At 44.0% G+C, this 24,017-nt stretch overlaps 1 protein-coding gene across 1 annotated transcript in view; it reads left to right on the forward strand.

The window, feature by feature from the left end:
- Positions 1–24,017, forward strand: part of VIT (vitrin) — a 1,751,009-nt gene that overhangs the window by 1,170,904 nt on the left and 556,088 nt on the right. Inside the window, exon 15 of the mRNA XM_085611942.1 lies at positions 1,787–1,849. Within this exon, the coding sequence (XP_085468068.1) occupies positions 1,787–1,849 (63 nt within the window). The remainder of the gene's footprint in view (positions 1–1,786; positions 1,850–24,017) is intronic.

The following is a 24,017-nucleotide window of genomic DNA, read 5'->3' on the forward strand; positions in this document are numbered from 1 at the left end:
AATTGCTAGATAAGCTGTCAAACTAGTACGTAATGAATGCTATGTTGGACACTGATGAACTGCTCTGATGTTTTTGAAAATGGATCAATAAAATCTGTTTAAAAAAAACAACACCAAGGTTTATTTGAAATTAAGAATCATTATAGAAAGCAAAAAGGTTGTTGGTTAGTCTATATCAATAATAAGTAAACATAAGGTCGACCACCCAAAAAAATCAATAGTTAGAATCAAAAATATTCTAAGTGCAGAATCAAATAACAATCCCATATGGGCACTGCTCAGTATGAAAGCAAGAAAAGGTCTGAAGAAATGTCAAAGTACAAAGTCAGCAAGAGGATCGACATTAAGAATGCCCCTGGAGAAAAGGCAAAAAGCTCTGACATTCATCCAACAAAAATCCCTTTTTACAGCTTTTCAGATGGTGAAAGGTACACTCGTGACATGGTGTGAAATGTGATAATAATGTCAACAACCAATAGATTTTCATAAGCATGTGATACATTATGTTCAACACTGCTGGAAATACCTTTAGAATGGTTAATTAATGCTAATGCCTAACTAAAAATAAATTGTGAATGCCACTACCTCTTTCCGCGTATTCAATACAATTGACCCTTCAGAGTCATCTGCAGGACCAGGAACAGGCCTTTATTTGTTGCAAGAGTGAGTCAAGTTAGGACACAGTTTCATCCAAAGTTATGAAAGGAATTACCTTCACCACAACACCACAAAATAGATTCTATTCTTGCTCTTTTCTGTTAATGTTAAAGTACTCCAGGAGGCCATTTAATTGTGAAGATTAAAACAGCATTTCTTTCCTAATTACAAAAATGTGCTTGCCCACACAGGCAGGCCCAGTCATGTCAACTCAAGGCCTGGTTATGGTAATGTAAAACAACAACTAATTAAACATTATTTAATTAATAAATTTACTCTGACACCGCCAAATAACCACACATCAAATAGTACTCCTTTAGCCAGTCATGGCTTTTTTTTGCTGCAATACTAAATATGGAGTGATTTAATCCCAGGGAGATCATGGTGATATCAGCACATTGTAGAATACAATATGCTGTAGGTCAAAAAAAGGAAAGAGTGGCTGTAGAGTTCAGATGTCAAATGGACCCGCTTGAAAACTACGGACAGTTGTGTTAAGCATGCTCCATACCAGTGTACAGTATAGATTCAGGGATCCATCTCTCCATTACAAATAAAAGAAACATGTAGGGACTGGTAGAAAACAAAATTGTACACACTACAAAGGCTGTCAAGTACATCTATTGAACAGTACCACAGGATGAATTGGTGTATGAATGATGTAGCAGGCAAGGCAATGCTCATTTCGCCCCCCCCCCCCCAGTCTGAAAATGCAACTACAAAAATATCACGCATTCCACTGAGGTATTCACCTTCCTGTCACAAACAAAATTAGACATGTCTGCTACCTTATTAACATTCAATTAGTCCAAAAATAAGGGTAAACAAGCATTTCCTTTGTGGGGATGTGTGCTCCAGGACCTGTTCAATTGAGCAGAGTCTCCATTGCTTGGAAACATCTGTGCTGCATTTGTTCTCCCTCATGGACCAGCCGATGATGAATCTCTGATAATAAATTGGTAGCCCATGTCCATGAAAAGCTGTTAAAGCCCTACTTAGCAGGATAAAAGGGGAGTTAAAACCACATGCTCATTCAATGTTGAATAACTACTGATGCTTGGACCTCAATAAGTCTTCTTGCTTTTTCTAATTAATATGAGCAAAAACATTTTTGTATTGATCTTTTCAGATCCCAGCCCACAAGAAGAACATAATTCAAAACCAGTGGAGTCAAGCTTTCGAGGAGATTTGAGTATGTAAAAAACATGCATAATTTGATTGTCTTCTGTTTTCAACTGCATGAAATAGTTCAATTATATGGACACTACCACACTGTACATTTTGATTCCCATATACACTGAACTTTTAGTCATTGAACCATGAAACTGGTAGGCAGAATATTTTTTAAAGAATTAAGGGGTTGAGTTATAAATGGGTGAGGACTGTCATTCCTCGAGGTGGACAGAATCTATTACACCTTCCCCCTGGTGGAGGGATCATCCACCACATTTATATATGACTGCCAAGCAAGTAGTCATTGATAATGCATTGGCAGGCACCGACATCACAGCAATTAATACAAATTCATTTAGCTGTGTCCTGCAGCAGGGATGCATCAGCAGGATGTAACCCTGCACTAAACAGTTTTTTTATTTTTAAAAAGAAAATCCCAAAACAGGATTTTCTTTTGAATAATAAAAAAATAAACTGCCTCCTCAGCATGGAAGTCATCTCCCATGGCAAGAGGACCATTATTACCATTTTGAGGTTCCTTACTGCAAAGGGTTTGCTTAGTGGTGATACACAGTAAAACAAATAGCTATTTCTCTGCCCATCCAGATTGAGGAGGTCGATATACAGCCATTTCCCTGTCGCCGGGCTGACGGAAAAGTTTGGCAATGCCAGTTGTTGAAAGGTGGTTTATTAGTAAGGGCAGGTAGGTGCCTACACTTAGTCATACACTACGATCACAAATAAAGTCCAGCCAAGTCTCAAATTAATCCTCGCTCAACACTTGGTAGCTTGGCTCATCAACAGTCAGGCTTAACTTAGGAGAGAGGTGTGTAAAACATTTGAAAACACCAACAAAAGCAGGTAAGGCACAACACACAATAAAAATCCAACAGCAGTTTATAAAAATAGGAAATATTTCTATGATTAAAATGCCACCAAAAGGACAAAATGTCAATATAGGAAACTGAAGATATGAATTTCTAAAGATTAAATGTAAAAATGTGCTTCATAGTGCCTGAGAGTCAAAAGCGCAAACTTGGGACATCTGGTCTTGCTAGACCGAGACAAAGTCAAAGTTTCGGGCTGACCTCTATGGAGCTCGGGATGGATACTTTGAAAGGTATTGCCCGGTCAAGTTTTTACCTTCTGACTTATCACTTTTTTGGAGCTTCTTCTTCCGACGTAGAGCAAGACTCCTTGTCAAACCGTTTGCAGTTCGACAACGGTAGGTTGTTTCCACACGATGCTGCGCTGATTCCTAGCGGTCTTGGTTCTCGTCTTTGGCAGTGAAGAGTTTTGGAGCTTTCAGCGGGGCAAACGTGGATTTCAGGCCGAGTCCTGGTTCTACATCGCCAGCTTGACTCTCGATGATAGGTAGGTTAACTTAATGGAGCTTTTTTACCAAACATTCTCCAATCGATTCCAAACTTCTGGATCTTCTGGCAGAATTTAATTTTGGGGTCTTGAAGTGTCCACAATACCAGTCAAGGTTCCAGAAGCTCTGATTTGCTCCTTGGAGAGTTGGTAATACAATTCCCACAATGCCCCCCAGACAAATCCTGATTAATCCACTGGACACTGGTCCACTGTGCTTTTCTTGGTGGAGTTGATACAGGTGACTTCTTGAAGCTCTTTTGTACCTGCTGCTGTCAGGGAGTCCACTCCTCAAACTTTTTAAAGCAAGGCAAGCTCCTCTTTTGCGAAGCTCAGAGTGTGCAGCAGGTGCAGTCATTATGAGTGCCGTCCTTCTTGGTGCAGACAAGGGGTTCAGCAGGGCAGTCCTTCTTTTTAGGTTGAGCCTAGTGGCAGCGTGCATCCAGTTCTTGCTCTGCAAGGCATGCAGTAGTAGAGTATGCTGTGTAAGCCTTGCCACTCCCCGCCAATACTTTTCATTAGCTGGTGTCATTGTCCATGGTAAATGCTGGCTTTTGACTCATTATGAGGCTTGTTAGTCCCTCCTTGTTACCACCCTGTCTCCATTTGGTACCGCCCATGAGGACTTGATTTTTTACTTTGTCCTAACCCGGGAGCTTTCATTACCAGTTCAGAGAACTATTTTCTTATTAAGGGACACAGCTCGCAAGGGGTCCCAGCTTCCATTATGGCGGCTGCTTCCTAACCTAATTTGCATTTCCTTTTTGTATTTTAAACTTTATTACGGAGCACGGCGCCCGGTTCAGGGACACCTCACTCAGTTTATTTTATTATTCTTGTTTTTTTAAATTTAATACTAAGCACGGCATCTGCTTCAGGGACATCATGCTCAGTTTATTATTTTTTTTTAATTTAATACTGAGTTCCGCGCCCGCTTCAGGGAGACCGTGCTCGGTTTATTATATTATTTTCCTTTTTTTTCTTCTAATGGTGTATCTGGTCTGACTCCAGCCCAACTGTCTGCTGTTTCCAGGCTGTGATCCCTTCCGAGACAAGCTCCGAACCCCTCTGGTCCTGATCTTTTTCAGCTGATCCCTGTATTGCTTTGTTTAGCAGGGCGTTCACCACGGCACATTTTGCTTTTTATGAATCTCCTCTTTTTTTTCTGAGTTCCTATTTTAAATTTGTTTAGTATATTTTTGGGCGAATTTGTGCAATTTCAGGCACATGGCTGGTTCTAGGTTGACCCGAGGAGGGGAGGCAGTCCCTGCGGAGAAACTCTTCCCCTTTCCCTGTCTGTGGTCGGGTGGCCTGTCAGTTCAGTTGAATGTTACATGAACTGTTGCTATGGAAACTGACATTAAGCAGAATGGGGGAAGGGTTGAATGTTATTTGTGGTTTTAAAATAGGGAATTGTAATTTATATATAAGTGATATGGTATTAAAGTAAGGTTTCCCAAGTCAGTACTATATTTAGAAGTGGTGTGTTCTTAAAAGACAGTGGTATTTTTATTTGAAACATATTTCTGAACTCCCCTATGGATTTGCGGCTCATGGTTGGTGCATGGTGGAGTCGCGACTCCAAAAAATTCCAGAACCAGTTTGATCAGTTGGTAAGGGTTAATATGTCTAACCAATAGAAATGTGATTTACAATTTGAAATTATATAGGAACTAATGTGATTTGTTAGTTGCATTTATTTGTGTGGAGAAAGAGACAGAATGTTTGCTATTACTGGTTTTACCTTTGTTGAGAGAGGTGCATTACATTGATTGGTTCCATAAGAATTTTTTTTATGAGTTTCTGATATTTCATACTCTACAAATCAATTTGAAAGATGAGTTTATACATTTGTCAGGTGTATTATGTATTAGCTTTATTTTTAAAGTTTAAAAATCATTCAAGAACTGTGATGTTTGAAATATATAATTAAATGTAGAGATGTGTATTGTAGTTTGTTTTATTGTACTTAAATGTTGTTTGAAATAGAGTCTGTATAGTAATATGTGTATATTGGAAGATGGATTAGTGATTATGGTAGTTTGTTTTATTGTATGGATATGTACATTTGTAGTATACCACATAATTTTAGGTGTCACTTTGAAATTGGAAGTCCAGTCTGTCAAGTTTTAAGGTGTGCATTTACTTGTGTCTGAAGTGTGTTTCTATTTGTATATGTGTTTTCATATGTCTTATACATTTGAAGGTGCATGATGTGTAACAAAGATGTGTTGTGTTTTATGTGGTAGGCTTAAGACTGTGAGTAGTAGCAGAATGGTGAAGATGTAGCACAAAAGTGTGGTTTAAAAGATGTTGTCATAAGGTATTAGTGATTAGGCTACTTTGTATAAGTCTCTAGGGAGGTACAGTTGAAATATGCCACACAATTTTTGGTGTTTGCTTGAAATTGGAAGCTTGCTCTGTGAATGTTTGAGGTGTGCATAGTGTTGTGATACAGACATATCGATAAATGCTTTTAGGAATATGGTGATACTTACAGCAGAGACTTGTGAGGGTTGCTAGTTTATAGTTGCGTATGTCCAATAGCATAAGTAGTTGCAGAATGGTAAAGCAGCAGCTCAAAAAATGGTGTAAAACATGTAGGCAGAGGAATTAGTGATTAGGGTATTTTGTATGAGTCTCTTGAAAGGTATGGTTGAAGTATATCACATTATTTTAGGTGTCTATTTGAAATGAGAAGTACAGCTTTTTAAGTGTAAAGATCTGCTTGGTTTTGTGACTGTGGTATGTCTGTATTTGCAGATGTATTTTCATATGTGTTATACATCTGAAGTTGTTAGATTTATAAAATTCAGGGGTAGATCTATTTGTATGTTTCTTTTATATATGTTGATACTAGGAAAAGGTACAGATATATACCTACATGATTTTAGAAATATGGGGAAACTTTCACCAAAGATAAGTGGAGGGTTTCTTTGCGCTTACCTGTGCTCAACACAGGATTAGTAGTAGAATAGTGAAGCAGCAGTAGTAGAAAAGTTATGTTTAAGATATGTTGGTAAAGGAATTATTGATTATGGTACTTTATAAGAGTTTGTGTAGAAGTTCACTTTAAATTTGCTCCGTAAATCTAGGTGTGTGTTTGAAATATGAAGTGTACTTTGTGAGGCCTTTATGGTCTTGTAAGTGTGGTTATGTTTCTACTTGCACATGTATTATGATATGTGTTATGCTTTTGGCAATAGGTACAGATAGAAGCATGCATGCTTTTAGTAATATGGTTAGAGTAATGATAAAGACATGTCTTAGGTTGCTGTTTTATGTTTGGCTAGGTCCAATATTTGTAGAATTGTGAAGCTGCAGAATAAACGTGAGTTTTAAGACATATTGGCAGAGGAATTACTGATTAAGTTACTTTCTATGAGTCTGGGAAAGGTATACTTAACATACCCTGCAGTAAGATAGGTGTGTCTTTTAAATGTAAAGTGCAGTCTATTTGTTTATTTCTTTTATATATGATGATGATTTCAAAAGGTAGACATATATGCATGCATGCTTTTAGGAATATAGTGAGATTTATAACAAACTCATATGTGGGTTTGATGCTATATTTAGGGTACGCCCAACACCCTGAGTAGTTACAGAATTGAGAAGCTGCAGTACAAAAGTGTACACCATGTCATAGAGATCGCTTTTGTGGTGCAATTTCAGTATACTGCTACTACTCAGGATGTTGCACTCCTCCAATCACTGAGGCACTACCATAATACTACTTTAATCACCGAGGCAGTACCCATGCTCTTCTAAAATCACTCAGGCACTTCCTATGTACTCCTGTAATTCCCCAGATATTATCCCTGCACTTATGCAATCACTAAGCATTACGTATGAACTCCTCTAATCCTCCAAATATTACCCCTGAACTCATGCAATCACCAGTACATTACCTTACACTAATTCAATCACCCAGACACTACCCTTGCATTCCCCCAATCACTCTGTTAGTATCTGTGCACTCCTCCAAACACTTAACCAGTATCCATGCACCTATAAAATCACCCAGGCACTACGTATGCACTTATGGAATCACCTAGGCACTATTCAAGTACTTTTCCAATCACCCAGGCACTACTCTTGTTCTTATACAATCACCCAGGTACTACCCCTGTACTCATGCATTTACTCAGACACTACCCCTCCACTCATGCAATTACCCAGGCATTACCCCTGCAGTCATGGAATCACCTAGGCATTATCACTGAAGTCATACAATTAGACAGGTATTACCAAAGCACTTATTAAATCATCCAGCTAGGACACATGCACATATGTAATGACCCAGGCACTGCCCTTGCTTTCTTCAAATCACCAGACACTTGGCCTGTACTCTTTCAATCACGCAACAAGTACCTATGCACTTATAAAATCACCTCAGCACTATCTATGCAGTCCTCCAATCTCCCAGACATTACCCCTGCACTCATGCAATCACCCACACTTTACTCATGCACTCCACCAATCTCCCAGACATTACCCCTGCAGTTATGCAATCACCCAGGCATTACCCATGCACTCTTTCAATTACTTAGGCAGTATCCAGGGACTCTGCACCTCTGTTCCTTCTTTCTGCACTTGTTTTGTGTCTTTCTGCACCTGTTGCTTCTTTCTGCACCCTTTGTGCGTCTTCCTGCACCTCTCTTCCCTCTTTCTGCACCTCTGTTCCTTCCTTCTGCACTTCTTTTGTTTTTTTTGCACATCTCTTGCTTCTTTCTGCACCCCTCATGCCTCTTTCAGCACCCCTCTTCTCTCTTTTTGAACCTCTCTTGCCTCTTTCTGCTCCCCTGTTGCTTCTTTCTGCACTCCCGTTTCTTTTTTATCCACCTCTGTGGCTTGTTTCTACAGCCCTCATGTCTCTTTCACAACCATCTTCTCTCTTTCTGCACCCCTCTTGCCTCTTTCCGCATCTCTGTTCCTTCTTTCTGCACTTCTTTTGTTTCTTTCTGCACCTCTCTTGTTTCTTTCTGTATCCCTCTTGCCTCTTTCTCCACCCCACTTCCTCCTTTTTGCATCTCTTGCTTCTTTCTTCACTCCCTCAGCGTGTTTTTGTATCCCTCTTGCCTCTTTGTGCATGTCTCCCACCCCTTTCTGCACCCCTCTTGCCTCTTTTTCCAACTCTGTGAATTTTTTAGACTTGTAGCAGAGACATATGAAGGGTTCCTGCTTTGAATTTGGCTAGGTGTAACATTATAAGTAGTTGTAGAATAGTAAAGTGAGGTTTGAGATATGTTTGTAGAAATATTACATATTTGATTAAGTTGTATGAGTTTGTGGAAAGGTACGTTTCAATTATAGCATATAATTTTCAGTGTGTGTTTGACATTTGAAGTGTAGTCTGTGAAGTTTTAAACTGTGGATGATTTTGTGACTGAGGTTTGTCTCTAGAAAACACAGGTATACATGTATCTGTATATTACTATTATGTATGATGCTGGTAGCAAAAGGTAAAGACATATGCATATATGCTTTTAGAAATATCGGGAGACTTTTAAGAAAGATGATTGAAGGTTTGTTTTGCTGTTAGCTATGCTCAATACCTGATTAGTAGTAGAATAGTGAAGCAGCAGCAGTAGAACAGTATTGTTTAGGATATGTTGGGAGAAGAATTAGTGATTATGGTACTTTATAATACGCTGTGTAAAACATTACTTGAACTATGCCGCATAATTCTAGGTGTGTGTTTGAAATGTTAAGTGTACTCTGTCAAGTTTTAGGGCCTTTATGGCCTTTTGAGTGTGGTTATGTTTCTACTTGCATATGTATTCTGATATGTGTTATGCTTTTGCCAATAGGTACAGATACAAGCATGCATGCTTTTAGGAATATGGTTAGAATTATGGTAGAGACATCTGATAGGTTCGAATGTATGAAATTACAACACCAACATTTACAATGCATTACTATATACGTGTACCTCAAAACCCATACCTACCCCAAAACTTACAAATTCTCTATTACTTACCTTATAATGCATTGTAATGGCATGCGTTGTAATGGTATGCTTTGCAGAGCAAGCACTTTACTGTAGGACCAGAGGGGGACTCAAAGCACCAGAAAGCCTTGCCCCTTGCCCCTGGAGGCGCCGACACCGTTGCATAGCGCCCAGGGGGGCGTATTTAACAGCTCGTGGCACCCACTTCGCGAGAGCCGCTTCGCACAGCAAGCACGTTACTGCAGGACCAGAGGGGGACTCAAAGTCCCAGAAAGCCTTGCCCCTTGTGCCTGGAGGCGCCAACGCTATTGCAGAGCGCCCAGGGGGGCGTATTTAACAGCTTGCGGCACCCACTTTGCGGGCCGCACACAGGCGCGCACCGGGCAAAGCCCGGGCCAAGGGCGAGCATGTCTGAGCCTGTCCGAGACTGATCGAGGCTGGGCTGAGCCATATTGTTAACATTTAATTTCGCCCATGGATTGCGGACAGCGGACTCTCAGCTTATTTGTAAGGTACTAAGCCATTGAAAGAAAAATCAGTATCATAGTTTGAAAGGTCTGGCTAGTATGAGTAGGCTTAGGCATGGAAATGAACAGGGGGTTGTGGGGACATTGGATGCATTTTTATTTAAGGGCTGAGTCGGTACTGATGCACCTATTGAATTAACTGAGAGGAGACTCTCCCTTGAGCCTGTAATAAATACTGATAACAGATATGATATTACGGGCCAATCCTCCACTGTTTCTATTGCTCCCACCTCAAGTTTAACCCTGGAGGCACCTGTAACCCAAAATAATAGCTTAGCCATATTAGATCAAGTCACCGAGGTCATATAAACTCAAAAAACAAGAGTAATGATGATATCTCCAGCTCTCCAAGTAAGCCTAATGTGGTTACCCGGGGTCAAAAATGTAAATCTAAAACCAATCATGTGAATAGCTCCACTCCACCTCCAAAGAAGAGTAAAGGTCAAGTTGTGGGCAAACAACAACTGTTGCCCCCTAAGCTTCGGAAGAATAAATCTACTGATAAGGAGTCTATCTATGAGTTAAATATGTTCAACACTGAGGCTGTTCCAGGGGGGCCAATTCCTACAGAGGTTGGTTACTGGAAAAAGCTTGAAACTATGGTAACGGCACTCCTAGACCCACTGATTCAAAAGCTGTTGACTATTGAAACTAGATTGTCGGCCCTTCGAAAGAACTATGACAAATAGCAACATGATCGCGACTACTTGTAATAGAGGGGCGATTGATGTTGTTAATAGAAATGCGGACAAAATCACAACTGCTAATACTGTTAACAACCAGAACAGCCTGTTATGCGCACGGGAGAGGGACGGTCACAGTATAGAGCGGAGGACAATACACATGAAACGAATTTAGCTTTCACTCAAGCTCGGGTAGCAAGTGCCACAAATGGTAACTAGTTGTAACGCCCTGAACGTCTCAGGATCGTTTAACAGACACGACAATGAGGACGCAACCACTTGTGAAGGGTTAGTTCTTTTAATGAAGGCAAATAAAATACAAAGAACAAACAAAAGTTATAGTCACTGGAATCCTCCAGGCTAAGTACGTTACCAGCCCACAGCACGGATGGTCCTAACCGTCCTCTGCATATACGCCGATCCCGGCGTATGCCAACAGAGGGCAGAAATGAAATGGCCGACAATGCCAATCGGTAGGCTGTGAGGGGCACGAAGAGTGTTGGGGAGAATCGAGGAGTCAGGGAAACACCCAGCCGGGGTCTCTACCTGAAGGGAGCAGCCGCTCAACCTCTTCCTCAGACTGCACCGGGACGCGGAGTCACCTCCTGGTGATGCGTCACCGATACCCCAATCACAAGCAAGAAGACTGAACCGAGAGCAGCCGCTCGATCGATCCTGTGGACTTCCGAGTCTGTAACGCGGCAAACACCTCCTGGTGTGCGTTACAGCTGGCAGTCCCTGTGTCTCTGGTCGGGCTGGGAGTTACGACTCCAACCAGCAAAAGCGCCACTGCGCTTGGACTCAGCCGAGTCAAAAAGCGAAGCTCAATGGTTGACCGGTAGAGCTTCCGGGTCCTTCACAGGTGACGATGGGGCAAGACACGGCCCAGGGAGTAACGACTCGACCTACCTCCGTTCTTGCCTTACTGGAGCACCACTCCGGAACACTGCTCTTCACGAAGCAGGTACGTCGGTGTAAACACAATATCCGACAGCCTTGTACCTCCCGGTTCCTCCCTTTATAGGGCGTGTTTTCCTTGAGTTATGTAACAGCTCTCCTGTTTACATAAGGGCGTGTTTCCCTTGAGTTATGTAACAGCTCTCCTGTTTACATAAGGGCGTGTTTCCCTTGAGTTATGTAACAGCTCTCCTGTTTACATAAGGGCGTGTTTCCCTTGAGTTATGTAACAGCTCTCCTGTTTACATAAGGGCGTGTTTCCCTTGTATGACAGGAATTCTTGACAGTACATCCTCCCTCTCAGCGGCTCCCCACGGGTCCAGCGCTGGCAGGAAAACGCCGATGGAACAAGGAGACCAAGCGCGGAGCATGAACCCCTTCAGCCGGTTCCCATGAATGCTCCTCCGGGCCATAGCCTTTCCACGCAACCAGGTACCACAGCTTCCCCCTGCGCCATTTGGACGCCCGTATTCCCGACACTTCATACTCCACCTCCGACTCCACGCATACCGGCCTAGGTGTCCCAGACGGCTTGGAGGGTGCTGGTTTGAGCAATGATACATGAAAGACAGGGTGTATCCGCAATGACTGGGGCAAGCACACCTTCACGTTCACGGGACCCATACACTTGGTAATTCGATAGGGGCCCATGTACTTGGGATGGAACACACTGTTCTTTCGAAACCTCATGTTTCTTGTGGATATCCAGACGTAGTCTCCAGTGCGGTACAGTGGCCCGGGCCTTCTCTTCCTATCTGCCGCAGCCTTGTATCTGCTCTTGGCCTCTATTAGGACAGCCCTTGAGCGCATCAACGTGTCTTTTATGTGTGCCGCCCTGTCCGCTGTGGCGGGAATCCTGTCCTCTCTGAACGGATGTAGAAATGGCAAGAACCTGGGATGTTGGCCATAGTTGCTATAGAACGGAGATGACTGTGTGGAGCTGTGAGTGGCGTTGTTATAGGCTATCTCTGCAACCCATAGCAAGTCGACCCATTCTTCCCTGCCCTGGTCCACAAAACATCGCAGATACTGTTTGAGCGTTTGGTTCAGGCGCTCGGTTTGGCCGTCCGTTTGAGGGTGGTAGCTGGTGGACAGGGCGGTCTTAACATGCAGCGCAGTGCACCAAGTCTTCCAGAATTGCGCAGTAAACTGCGACCCCCGGTCCGACACGATCACCCCAGGTAATCCATGCAGTCGTACCACATTCTTTAGGAGTAGTGACGCCAATTCCCCGGCCGTAGGGACTCTCTTGCAGGGGATGAAGTGCCCCATTTTCGTCAAGTAATCCACCACCACCAGTATTGCCGTCATCCCCTGGTCTACCGGTAGGCCCACCACGAAGTCCAGTGATATGCTATCCCATGGTCTATCCGGGGTCGGAAGTGGATGTAAGAGCCCTTGGGTTCGGCCATGGTCGGCCTTCATGGTAGCACACGTAGGACACTCCTGTCCCCACCTCCTGACATCCACTCTCATGGTTGGCCACCAGAAATGCCGTCCCATGCTAGCCACCGTTTTTTCAAAGCCCAAATGACCTGCGCATGGAGAGTCATGGCACCAGATGAATGCTTGTTTCCTTAGCCTAGGCGTGGGTATCAATAGGCACCTGCCCTTCAGGGGTATCCCGTCCTTCAGCTGCCATTCTCTGTGACTGAGGAGCCACCTCCGCCATGCGAATGACCTGATCCCTCTCTTTATTCCCCTCAGGAAAGTATCCGGTTGGATAACCCCCAATACCATCCTCGGGGAAATGATGGAACGCTCGGTTGCAGGCAATGGTTCCTTAACTGCAGATTGACGGGACAGGGCGTCCGCCTTCCGGTTTTCCGTCCCCGGCCGATATGTGATGCGGAAGTTGAACCCCGCAAAGAAGATCATCCACCGCAGCTGCCTGGGAGAAAGGTGTCTAGTGGCCGTCATGAACTGTAGGTTCCGATGGTCCGTGTACACCGATACCACATGTCTTGCCCCCATCAACCAATGCCTCCATTCGGTGAAGGCGTCCTTGATTGCGAGAAGCTCCTTCTCCGCAATATGGTAGTTGCGTTCGGCGTCGTTGAGTTTGCGGGACATGTACGCAACGGGATGAAGCACCCCTGTGTCGTGGTTGCGTTGGGACAAGATAGCCCCCAGCGCCACATCCGACGCGTCCGCTTCCACCACGTAGGGGAGATCCGGATCGGGGTGAGCCAACACCGGCGCCTTACCAAAGGCGCTTTTCAGGGCCTCAAAGGCTTTGTTCGCTTCAGGGGACCAGACAAACTCCTTGGACTTCCTCAGTAGCTGTGTGATTGGGGCCACCACTCCTGAAAATCCATCTATAAACCGCCTGTAAAAGTTGGCGAAGCCAATGAAACTTTGGACGTCCTTCACGCTTTGGGGCACCGGCCATTCTTTCACCGCCTTGATCTTTCATTCTGCCATCTCCTGTCCCTCTGGACTCAGCATCACTCCGAGGAATTCCACGGATGTGACGTGGAAGTCACACTTGCTGAGTTTACAAAACAGCATGTTTTCCCTCAGCTTTCGGAGCACAGCTTTCACGTGGTGTACGTGCTCCTCCACACTGGACGAATAGATGAGGATGTCGTCGATATATACGACCACGTAGATATCCAACTCCTCTCTGAATACCTCATTCAAAAAGTACTGAAAGGCTGCCGGGGCGTTGCACAGACCGAACGGCATGACGAGGTACTCAAAAAGGCCGAACCTGGTCTTAAAGGCGGTCTTCCACTCGTCTCCGTCCCTCATGCGCACCAGATGGTATGCCCCTTTCAAATCCAACTTGGTGTAGATACGAGCTTTCTTGACCTGTTCCAGAAGTACACTGATGAGAGGCAAGGGGTACCGATTTTTTATGGTTATCGCATTCAATGCCCTAAAGTCCACACAGGCTCTCAGCTCCCCATTAGCCTTCGGGATGAAGAAGAGTGGCGAGGCAGCCGGAGACTTGGACGGGCGGATGAATCCTAGCTTGAGGAGTTTATCCAGGTACCCCCGGAGATGCACGTTTTCAGGCTCCGTCAGGGCATACAGCCTGCCGCTGGGAACGCTGGCCCCTGGCACCAGGTCGATCTGGCAGTCAAACTGTCTATGTGGTGGTAGCACTTCCGCCTTCACCTCATCAAATACATCCTCAAAACTGTGATAAGCCTGGGGGAGAGCCACATCTTTTTCTGCCGCTGTAGCCACCGTCTGACTCCCGCTCTCATCTGCGTCAAGGGATTCCGTTCTTATTCCACAATGCAGGATGCAATACGGTGACGTCATTTCGATGCGATGTGTTGGCCAATCCACAAAGGGGTTGTGTTTCTGTAGCCACGGCAATCCCAATATGACGCCATATTGGGGCGCTCGGATGATGTTAAAATCGATTTGTTCCAAATGGTTCCTCCCATATCTCATCGGAAGGACCCCGTGTGCTGTCCGATGGGCCCCGTCACCAATCGCCTTCCGTCTACCGCATAGACGTCTTCGGGTACTGCTTTGGGAAGAAGCACTAGCCCTAGCCTGCATGCCTCGTTGTGGTCCATAAACATGCCAGTGGCCCCTGAATCCACCATGGCCACAACGGGTATCCACTGGTCATGCACTCCCACGTGCACCGTGATAAACAGGTGTCGTTGTCCCTTAGTGACCGAGTTGGAAAGTGAAGGGATGGATGAGTGACTCCGAGATGCCCCTTCTCTGGTCTTGGAGTCCTCTAGTTTTCCGCCGGTATGTCCACCACGGCTGTTACCGACCGGTTGGCCCGATAACGTGACGTCTTCGGTTTGGCAGGGCATTCACGTACGTAGTGGCCTTTTTTGCCACAATATAGGCACAATCCTTGTTTACGGCGTGACTCTTTCTCCGTGGCTGTGAGGCTCGCTCGTATTGCGCTGATGTCCATGGGTTCTCCCTTGGATGCGGTGGAAGTTTCAGGACTTCCCACCGTCACATAGGATGGAAGGGATTTTCCTTTTCTCCCATGATCCCCCTTTCTTTCACTTAGCCTATGTTGCAGCCGTAATACCAGGTTGATAAGGCCCTCACATGTCTTGGGTTGAGGGTCAATATGAGCCACGGCGTCCTTGAGCTCATCGCGCAGCCCTTGATGGAAGAGCGCCGTCTGTTTAGCAACAGGCCACTTGGTTTCCGCAACCAGCCTTCGGAACGCGTTGAGATACTGCACCAGGTCGTTGGATCCCTGTCTCAACTCAAGCATTTCACGGTCCGCCGTGTACGAGTCAGCCCTTCTGTCGAATACCTTCAGGAATTCCTCGCGAAAAGCACCCCAATCACATAAGAGGGGGTCGTCCCTGCTCACCAGAGGTACGGCCCATTGTGCCGCGTTTCCAGCCAAATAGGATATAAGGAAAGCCACACGAGCCTGACTCGTGGGGAACGCCTTTGGTTTGCACGATAAATGTAGCGCCACTTGTGTGAGGAATACCTGCACTGTGTTAGGATCACCACTGTACCTCTCTGGTGTTGCCAAGGGGATGGCTACCGGCATTTCCACTACTACCGCAGGGGTCTGGTTCGTGAGGGAGGTGCTGGGCATGAGCGGGTCCAATTGGATAGCATCCAGTCTGGCTTTTACATCGGCTGTTTCTTGCCTAGAGGCAGCCACTTCAACTTGCATGGCCGCTAAAGCAGCCAGCACATCATCAAGTGTTGCCATGTCTGTTATCGACCGGGAAACAGTTAGTGTTATTAAGGTCGGATATTTTGTAACGCCCTGAACGTCTCAGGATCGTTTAACAGACACGACAATGAGGACGCAACCACTTGTGAAGGGTTAGTTCTTTTAATGAAGGCAAATAAAATACAAAGAACAAACAAAAGTTATAGTCACTGGAATCCTCCAGGCTAAGTACGTTACCAGCCCACAGCACGGATGGTCCTAACCGTCCTCTGCATATACGCCGATCCCGGCGTATGCCAACAGAGGGCAGAAATGAAATGGCCGACAATGCCAATCGGTAGGCTGTGAGGGGCACGAAGAGTGTTGGGGAGAATCGAGGAGTCAGGGAAACACCCAGCCGGGGTCTCTACCTGAAGGGAGCAGCCGCTCAACCTCTTCCTCAGACTGCACCGGGACGCGGAGTCACCTCCTGGTGATGCGTCACCGATACCCCAATCACAAGCAAGAAGACTGAACCGAGAGCAGCCGCTCGATCGATCCTGTGGACTTCCGAGTCTGTAACGCGGCAAACACCTCCTGGTGTGCGTTACAGCTGGCAGTCCCTGTGTCTCTGGTCGGGCTGGGAGTTACGACTCCAACCAGCAAAAGCGCCACTGCGCTTGGACTCAGCCGAGTCAAAAAGCGAAGCTCAATGGTTGACCGGTAGAGCTTCCGGGTCCTTCACAGGTGACGATGGGGCAAGACACGGCCCAGGGAGTAACGACTCGACCTACCTCCGTTCTTGCCTTACTGGAGCACCACTCCGGAACACTGCTCTTCACGAAGCAGGTACGTCGGTGTAAACACAATATCCGACAGCCTTGTACCTCCCGGTTCCTCCCTTTATAGGGCGTGTTTTCCTTGAGTTATGTAACAGCTCTCCTGTTTACATAAGGGCGTGTTTCCCTTGAGTTATGTAACAGCTCTCCTGTTTACATAAGGGCGTGTTTCCCTTGAGTTATGTAACAGCTCTCCTGTTTACATAAGGGCGTGTTTCCCTTGAGTTATGTAACAGCTCTCCTGTTTACATAAGGGCGTGTTTCCCTTGTATGACAGGAATTCTTGACACTAGTTATGGCGCGAACGACATCCTATCCCTAATACAATAGGTGGAAAGCAAAATTCTCCTGAGGGTGTACCCACAAACCTCCATCTACCCCCTGAAGCCACCCCCTACACGGTAATATTAGCCAACGTCCCTCCACTGTTACCAGGTGCATTTGAGCACTGGTCTTCATTGAGGAAGAAATCACTCTATTTCTTGAGAGAGAAGACTGGGATGGATGACTCACTATTTACAGATTTTAAAATAGTTCGTCGGATTGGGTGGGTTGGGCAATCTATCAAGAAATTACAGGGAGACTGTGTTGTTCTATCTTTCAGATCTCCAGGATTAGTTAAATCTATATTACAAAGGTCTAACACCTGGTCCCTGTGCCCAAGGGGAGTCTCCATCTTACCATTGGGTTTCTCTACCAGCCACTGAGAGACCTGGGGTCTGACATAGAAAGGGTGAGATTAAGACAAATCATCCAACTTACCATGTACCCCCCATGGTACCATTCGAACAGATATGAGCCACTGAGTGATCTCGGAGATGTAGACTGACTGGCTTCTAGCATTAGCGGACCGCAGAAACTGGATATTTTAAATAGTAACCCTAGGATAGTTTTTGATCCCCTTAATGACTTGACGGATTGTTTACATACAACTGGTCAGGTAGATAACTTTGACCCTCCCTTACCTGTAGTTTGTGAGGAGCCTAATGAGGAAATGAGTACTTTGTCTTTAGAATATCCCGATGTTGACGCCGGTGCGGGAGAAATGGTCATACCCATTCAAAATGCACATGTCCTAAGAGTGGCTTCATGGAATATTGCGGGTATTAGATCGAGAATCTCAGACGAGGTCTGGGTATCATACGTTAAGATGTTTGATATTATTTGTCTCCAAGAAACTTGGAGTGGGGATGAGGTGGTAATTGATGGTTTCTGGTCAGCTAGTGCCTAGGTAATTCCATCTGCTGCTGGGAGGGCAAAGGGTGGTATAGCCACCCTAATTTCTGTAAAATACGGATCGATAAAGATTGAGAATATTATGGACTCCCCTTGGTTTCAGATCATTTTGGTCTCAAACCTAACCGAAGTCCCAATTTTACTAATTAATAAGTATTATAATATTTTTAACTACAATGACAGTCGGGTCATTATTAATTTAAAAGAGGAGATAAACAAGGCCGTAGTTAAATGCTTTCCTGTTTGTATAATTTGGTTGAGGGATTTCAATTGCACCCTGTGTCAGTATAGCTCGCACATGGTTTGTGGGGTACTAGATATTGAAAACCAATCACTCTCACATTTTAAACATACTGCACAGGGTGAGGCTTTAAATGATATCATCGTAACTAACGACCTATGTTTTGTCGAAAATTTAGTCTGCACCCCACTTAGACAGTATCCAACATTCCAGGGAGGGGGTAGGGTAAGCACTATAGACTGTATATTGATCTCTAGGAAATGTTCCCATTTGGTGAAAACCTTTGTGGTGGAACCTAACCCCACTAGTGATCATAACCCCCCGCCATCAGTTTGCGAACTAAAGTAGTAAAGGGTAATAGTGATGACCTCCCCTTAAATGATACCCCCAACCAAGAGGTGAGAGTAAAATGGAGTAAAATATATCCTGTTGAATTTGAAAACAACATCGTACGGTCTAATATTGATAAGGTTATAATATGTCTATCCGATGCTCTTAGCCCGGAGGAGGTCATACAGAGCTTTGAGAAAATCTATAGGGACGTGGCTAGTAATTTGGCTAGTACTATAAAAAGAAAAGAACCACAGGATGTAAAATGGTTTAAAGCTGCGTGTTCTAAGGCCCAAAAAGACCTCAAAAAAGCCCTGCACATGGTCCCCCGTGCTGGGGATTTAATTAGGAAAGCAAGACAAACTTATAAATTAGTAATTGGGAAAAGAAAAGAAGAGTTAAGAAGCCTTGCCTGGGATGACCTGGAAAGAGCTGGTGCCCTTAAGAATTCCAGAGGCTGCTGGGAAGTCATAAATCACCCTTTTTTTACAGATGAGGTTAGAAACATGGTATCGTAAATAACTGAAGATGCATGGGTAATGCATTTCTCAATTTTTTTTAATCCTAAGTGTGTGTCTTTGCAACATCAAAAAGAAGACTTAGCCGTTAATTTTGCAACTGCAAACCAATTGAGTTTGTCCATTACGGTTGGTGAGGTTGAAGCTGCACTGCTGAGTGGCATTTCTGCAAAAGCCCCCGGGCCAGACCGGGTCCCTTTAGATATGTTTAAAGGTAATCCCCTAATATGGGCACCGTTGCTAGCAAACCTTTTTAGATCGGTAATAGTGGGCCGTATCCCTGATTCCTAGATGGAAGCCATGGTGGTCCCAATATACAAAAAGTGCAGTAGGAATGATCCCACTTGTTACAGGCCTATCTCCCTAATTGACGCAACATGTAAAGTCTTGGGGAGGATAATTCTTGCCCGTTTGGAGCTCTGGACCAATGAGTCCGGCCTGATATCCTACTCACAATACGGCTTCCGAAAGGGGATGGGTACTAACGAACAATGCCTCAATTTGTCCTTAGTCATGGGTAAGTACATGAAGGCCAAGCGAGGATCGATACACTTGGCCTTCATGGACTTATCCAGTGCATTTGACACAGTTAATAGGGGGAAGCTGTGGTCACTTATGGAAGAAATTGGCTTTGAAGAGGCACTTATTAGCCTTTTATGTAGGATGCATTCATTTACCTCTGTTTCTATACGGTATGGGCCAGGAGAAAAATCTATGTCTATCCCATCTACAGAGGTTGTACGGCAGGGATGTATTTTGGCCCCTTTCTTATTCCTCTTATACACAAATGGGGTGGAGAAATTTGTAATAGAGCAGCACCCACAGTAGGAGGAAATCCGGTTCCCCTGCTATCATATGCGGATGATACCGTATTGATAACTTTGACGGCCAATAGTCTTCAAAAAACCCTGATTGCTTTTACTGATTTTATGACGAAGTTGGATCTTAAGGTTAATTTTAATAAGTCTTTTAATATGGTCTGTGGCCCGAAAAACACAAAAACTAGGACATTTGTAGTAAATGGTAGAAATATTGAAAAGGTCCCTTCTTTTACATATCTAGGGAATGTTTTTAACAATAGCTTAAACTGGGACAATTCGATTGCGACTAGGGCCCAACAGACCAGTAGAATTCTAGAGAGCCTGTTTTGCTTTGCGTCCAAATTGGGTCATAAGCCAGTGGCAGAAATTGTTCCCTTATATAAATCAAAATGTCGGTCAGTTACAACTTATGGGGCTGGAGTATAGGGAAGTAAAAAAAAACAGTCAATTGCAAATTTTGGAAAATAAATTCATAAAAAGATTGCTGATGGTTCCCATTAGCTCTCCTACAAAATTTTGCCATTGAGAGCTGGGACTGGATTTTGTTGAAGATAGAGTTAAAATTGTGCCTCTAATTTTATGGGGGGAAAGTGTGGTCATCAGAAGAGTTAATACTCACCAGAGTGATTATAAGGTATTGTTTAAGCTTAGAAAATGTATTGTCTATTCCCTGGCTCTGTTATGTCAAAAATGCTTTGAGGTAAAATTGGCCTAGGACATTATTTTGAAAATCCGGATGGCACACCACCTAATATAAAATCAATGATTAAAAATGCTTACTATAATGAGCTAGTCATATCCAACTTGGATGATGAGACCCTATTCTACGTGTCGCCAAATATCCAACAATTTTATTTATCTTTTAGTACCCATACATATTCCCGCTTCCTTCTGACAAGGTTTCGTCTCTGCACATTGCACTTTTTAGTGGCTTTTCCTATTCAGGCGAGTTGGTGTGAGAGACTGACTCCCTGCCCATGCAATAATTCAGTCGAACAAAGCACAATGCACTTTATGTTGTTTTGCACTTTATACAAAGATATAAGGGCACGTTTTATTAGGCCCATCCTGAGGGAAATCGCCCCTTGTTCATATCAGGATGGTTTCAATTATTTACGATCTCTGCCCAATGCCGTCATTTGTTGTGCTGTGCTAAATTTTATTAGGACTGCTTTGCGACTTAGGAAAAAATATGAATTGTGATAGGGAAATCGGGAATTAGGGCTTTAAGTCATTTTAAGTAATATATTTATTTTGATACATCTGGACTGACACAAAGAAATGGGTAGTGTATAGAAAACCTAGCTCTGAAACTATATATGCTGCTTGATTATATTTAGCTTTTACAAAATGTAACATGGAATACATTTTTATGTTTTTTCTTTTATTTTAGCTATGTACTTTTATGATTCGTAAGAATCAAATAAAGTTTTTAATGATGATGATGTATGCGTTGCAATGGTATGCGTTGTAGTGACATGCATTGTAATGGCTGCATTGTAAAGGCATGCAATGTAAAAGCAGTTGCGTTGTAACAGCTGTGTTGTAAAGGTACTGCATTGTAATGACTGCATTCTAATGGATGCACTAATAAAATCACCCAGGCACTTCCTCTGTACTCCTGAAATGCCCCAGACATTACTTTAGCACTCGTGTGATCAGCAGGCATTACTTATGTATTTGTCTAATCCCTAGACATTACTTCTGCATTCATGCAATCATTAATGCGTTAACTATACAGTAGTTCAATCACCCAGGCACTACTCTTGCACTCCTCCAATCATCCTGTGAGGATCTATGTAGTCCTCCAATCACTTAGCAAGTGCCCATGCACTTATAAAATCACCCAGGCACTACCATAGTAGAACTCCAATCATCCAAGCAGTACCCTTTTTCTCATGTAATGACCCATGCACGATCTCTGTACTCTTTCAATCACCCAGCCACTACCCTTGCAGTCCTACAATCATCCAGCCGCTACCTATGCACTTATATAATCATCCAGGCACTGTCTTTGCACTCTTCCAATCATGCAGGCCCTATCCCTGTAGTTATGTAACCACTCAGCCACCTTTACATTCCTCCAATCACTGTGGCACTACCATAATACTACTCTAATCTCCTATGTAGTACAGATGCACTTATAAAATCAACCAAGCACTTCCTATGTACTTCTGTAATCCCTCTGGCGAATTTCGTTGCGCGCGCTGCATCGCCAAATGCGATGCAGCGCGTGCAACGAAATCCGTTTTCTTAATTTTTTTCGTAACTTACCTGAAATCGTCAGTTTGCCGCATTTTGCAACCCCCCACCCTACCCCTCCTCTGCGCCACGTCACCGCCCTGGTCAAACGCCCTACACGGGCCGTCACTGTGTCATAGGTTGCTGTTTTATGTTCGGCCTGGCCCAATATTTGTAGAATGGTGAAGCTGCAGAATAAATGTGAGTTTTAAGACATGTTGGCAGATGAATTGCTGATTAAGCTACTTTCTATGAGGCTGGGAAAGGTTTACTTGAAATACACTGCAGTAAGATAGGGGTGTCTTTTAAATGTAAAGTGCAGTCTATTTGTTAATTTCTTTTATATATGATGATGAATTCAAAAGATAGACATATATGCATGCGTGCTTTTAGGAACATAGTGAGATTTATAACAAACTCATGTGTAGGTTTGATGCTATATTTTGGGTACGCCCAACACCCTGAGTAGTTACAGAATTGTGAAGCTGCAGTACGAAAGTGTACACCATGTCATATAGCTCACTTTTGTGCTGCAATTTCAGTATTGTGCTACTACTCAGGATGTTGCACTCCTCCAATCACTGAGGCACTACCATAATACTACTTTAATCACAGAGGGAGTACCCACGCTCTTATAAAATCACTCAGGCACTTCCTATGTACTCCTGTAATCCCCCAGACATTATCTCTGCACTCATGCAATCACCAGTACATTAACTTACACTAGTTCAATCACCCTTGCATTCCCCCAATCACTCTGTTAGTATCTGTGCACTCCTCCAATCTCTTAACCAGTATTCATGCACTCATAAAATCACCCAGGCGCTACGTATGCACTTTTAGAATCACCTAGGCACTATTCAAGTACTTCTCCAATCACCCAGGCACTTCTCTTGTTCTTTTACAATCACCCAGGTACTACTCCTATACTCATGCATTCACTCAGACACTACCCCTACACTCATGCAATTACCCAGGCATTATCCCTGCAGTCATGGAATCACCTAGGCATTATCACTGCAGTCATACAATTAGACAGACATTACCAAAGCATTTCTTAAATCATCCAGCTGGTATAAATGCACTTATGTAATTACCCAGGCACTACCCTTGCATTCTTCAAATCACTAGACACTAGGCCTGTACTCTTTTAATCTCCCATCCAGTACCTATACACTTACAAAATTACCCAGGCACTATCTATGCAGTCCTCCAATCACCCAGGCACTACCACGACACTCATACAACCTCCCACACATTACCCCTACACTCATGCAATCACCCACAGTTTACTCATGCACTCCACCAATCTCCCAGATATTACCCCTGCAGTTATGCAATCACCCAGGCATTACCCATGCACTTTTTTTCAATTACTTAGGCAGTACCTATGGATTCTGCACCTCTGTTCCTTCTTTCTGCACTTGTTTTGTGTCTATCTGCACCTGTGACTTCTTTCTGCACCCTTTTTGCGTCTTTCTGCACCCCTTCCCTCTTTCTGCATCCCTGTCGCCCCTTTCTGCACCTCTGTTCCTTCTTTCTGCACTTCTTTAGTTTTTTTATGCACATCTCTTGCTTCTTTCCGCACCCTTCATACCTCTTTCTGCACACCTCTTCTCTCTTTTTTAACCTCTCTTGCTTGTTTCTGCACCTCTGTTGCTTCTTTCTAAACTCCTCTTGCTTCTTTGTACACCTCTGTTGCTTGTTTCTACAGCCCTCATGTGTCTTTCACACCCCTCTTCCCGCACCTCTCTTGCCTCTTTCTGCACCTCTGTCCCTCATTTCTGTACCTCTATTCCTTCTTTCTGCACTCCTCTTGTTTCTTTCTCTCTTGTTTTTTTCTGTATCCCTCTTGCCT

Source organism: Triturus cristatus, chromosome 6 (genome assembly GCF_964204655.1).
Source record: "Triturus cristatus chromosome 6, aTriCri1.1, whole genome shotgun sequence".
NCBI classification, from domain to species: Eukaryota; Metazoa; Chordata; class Amphibia; order Caudata; family Salamandridae; genus Triturus; species Triturus cristatus.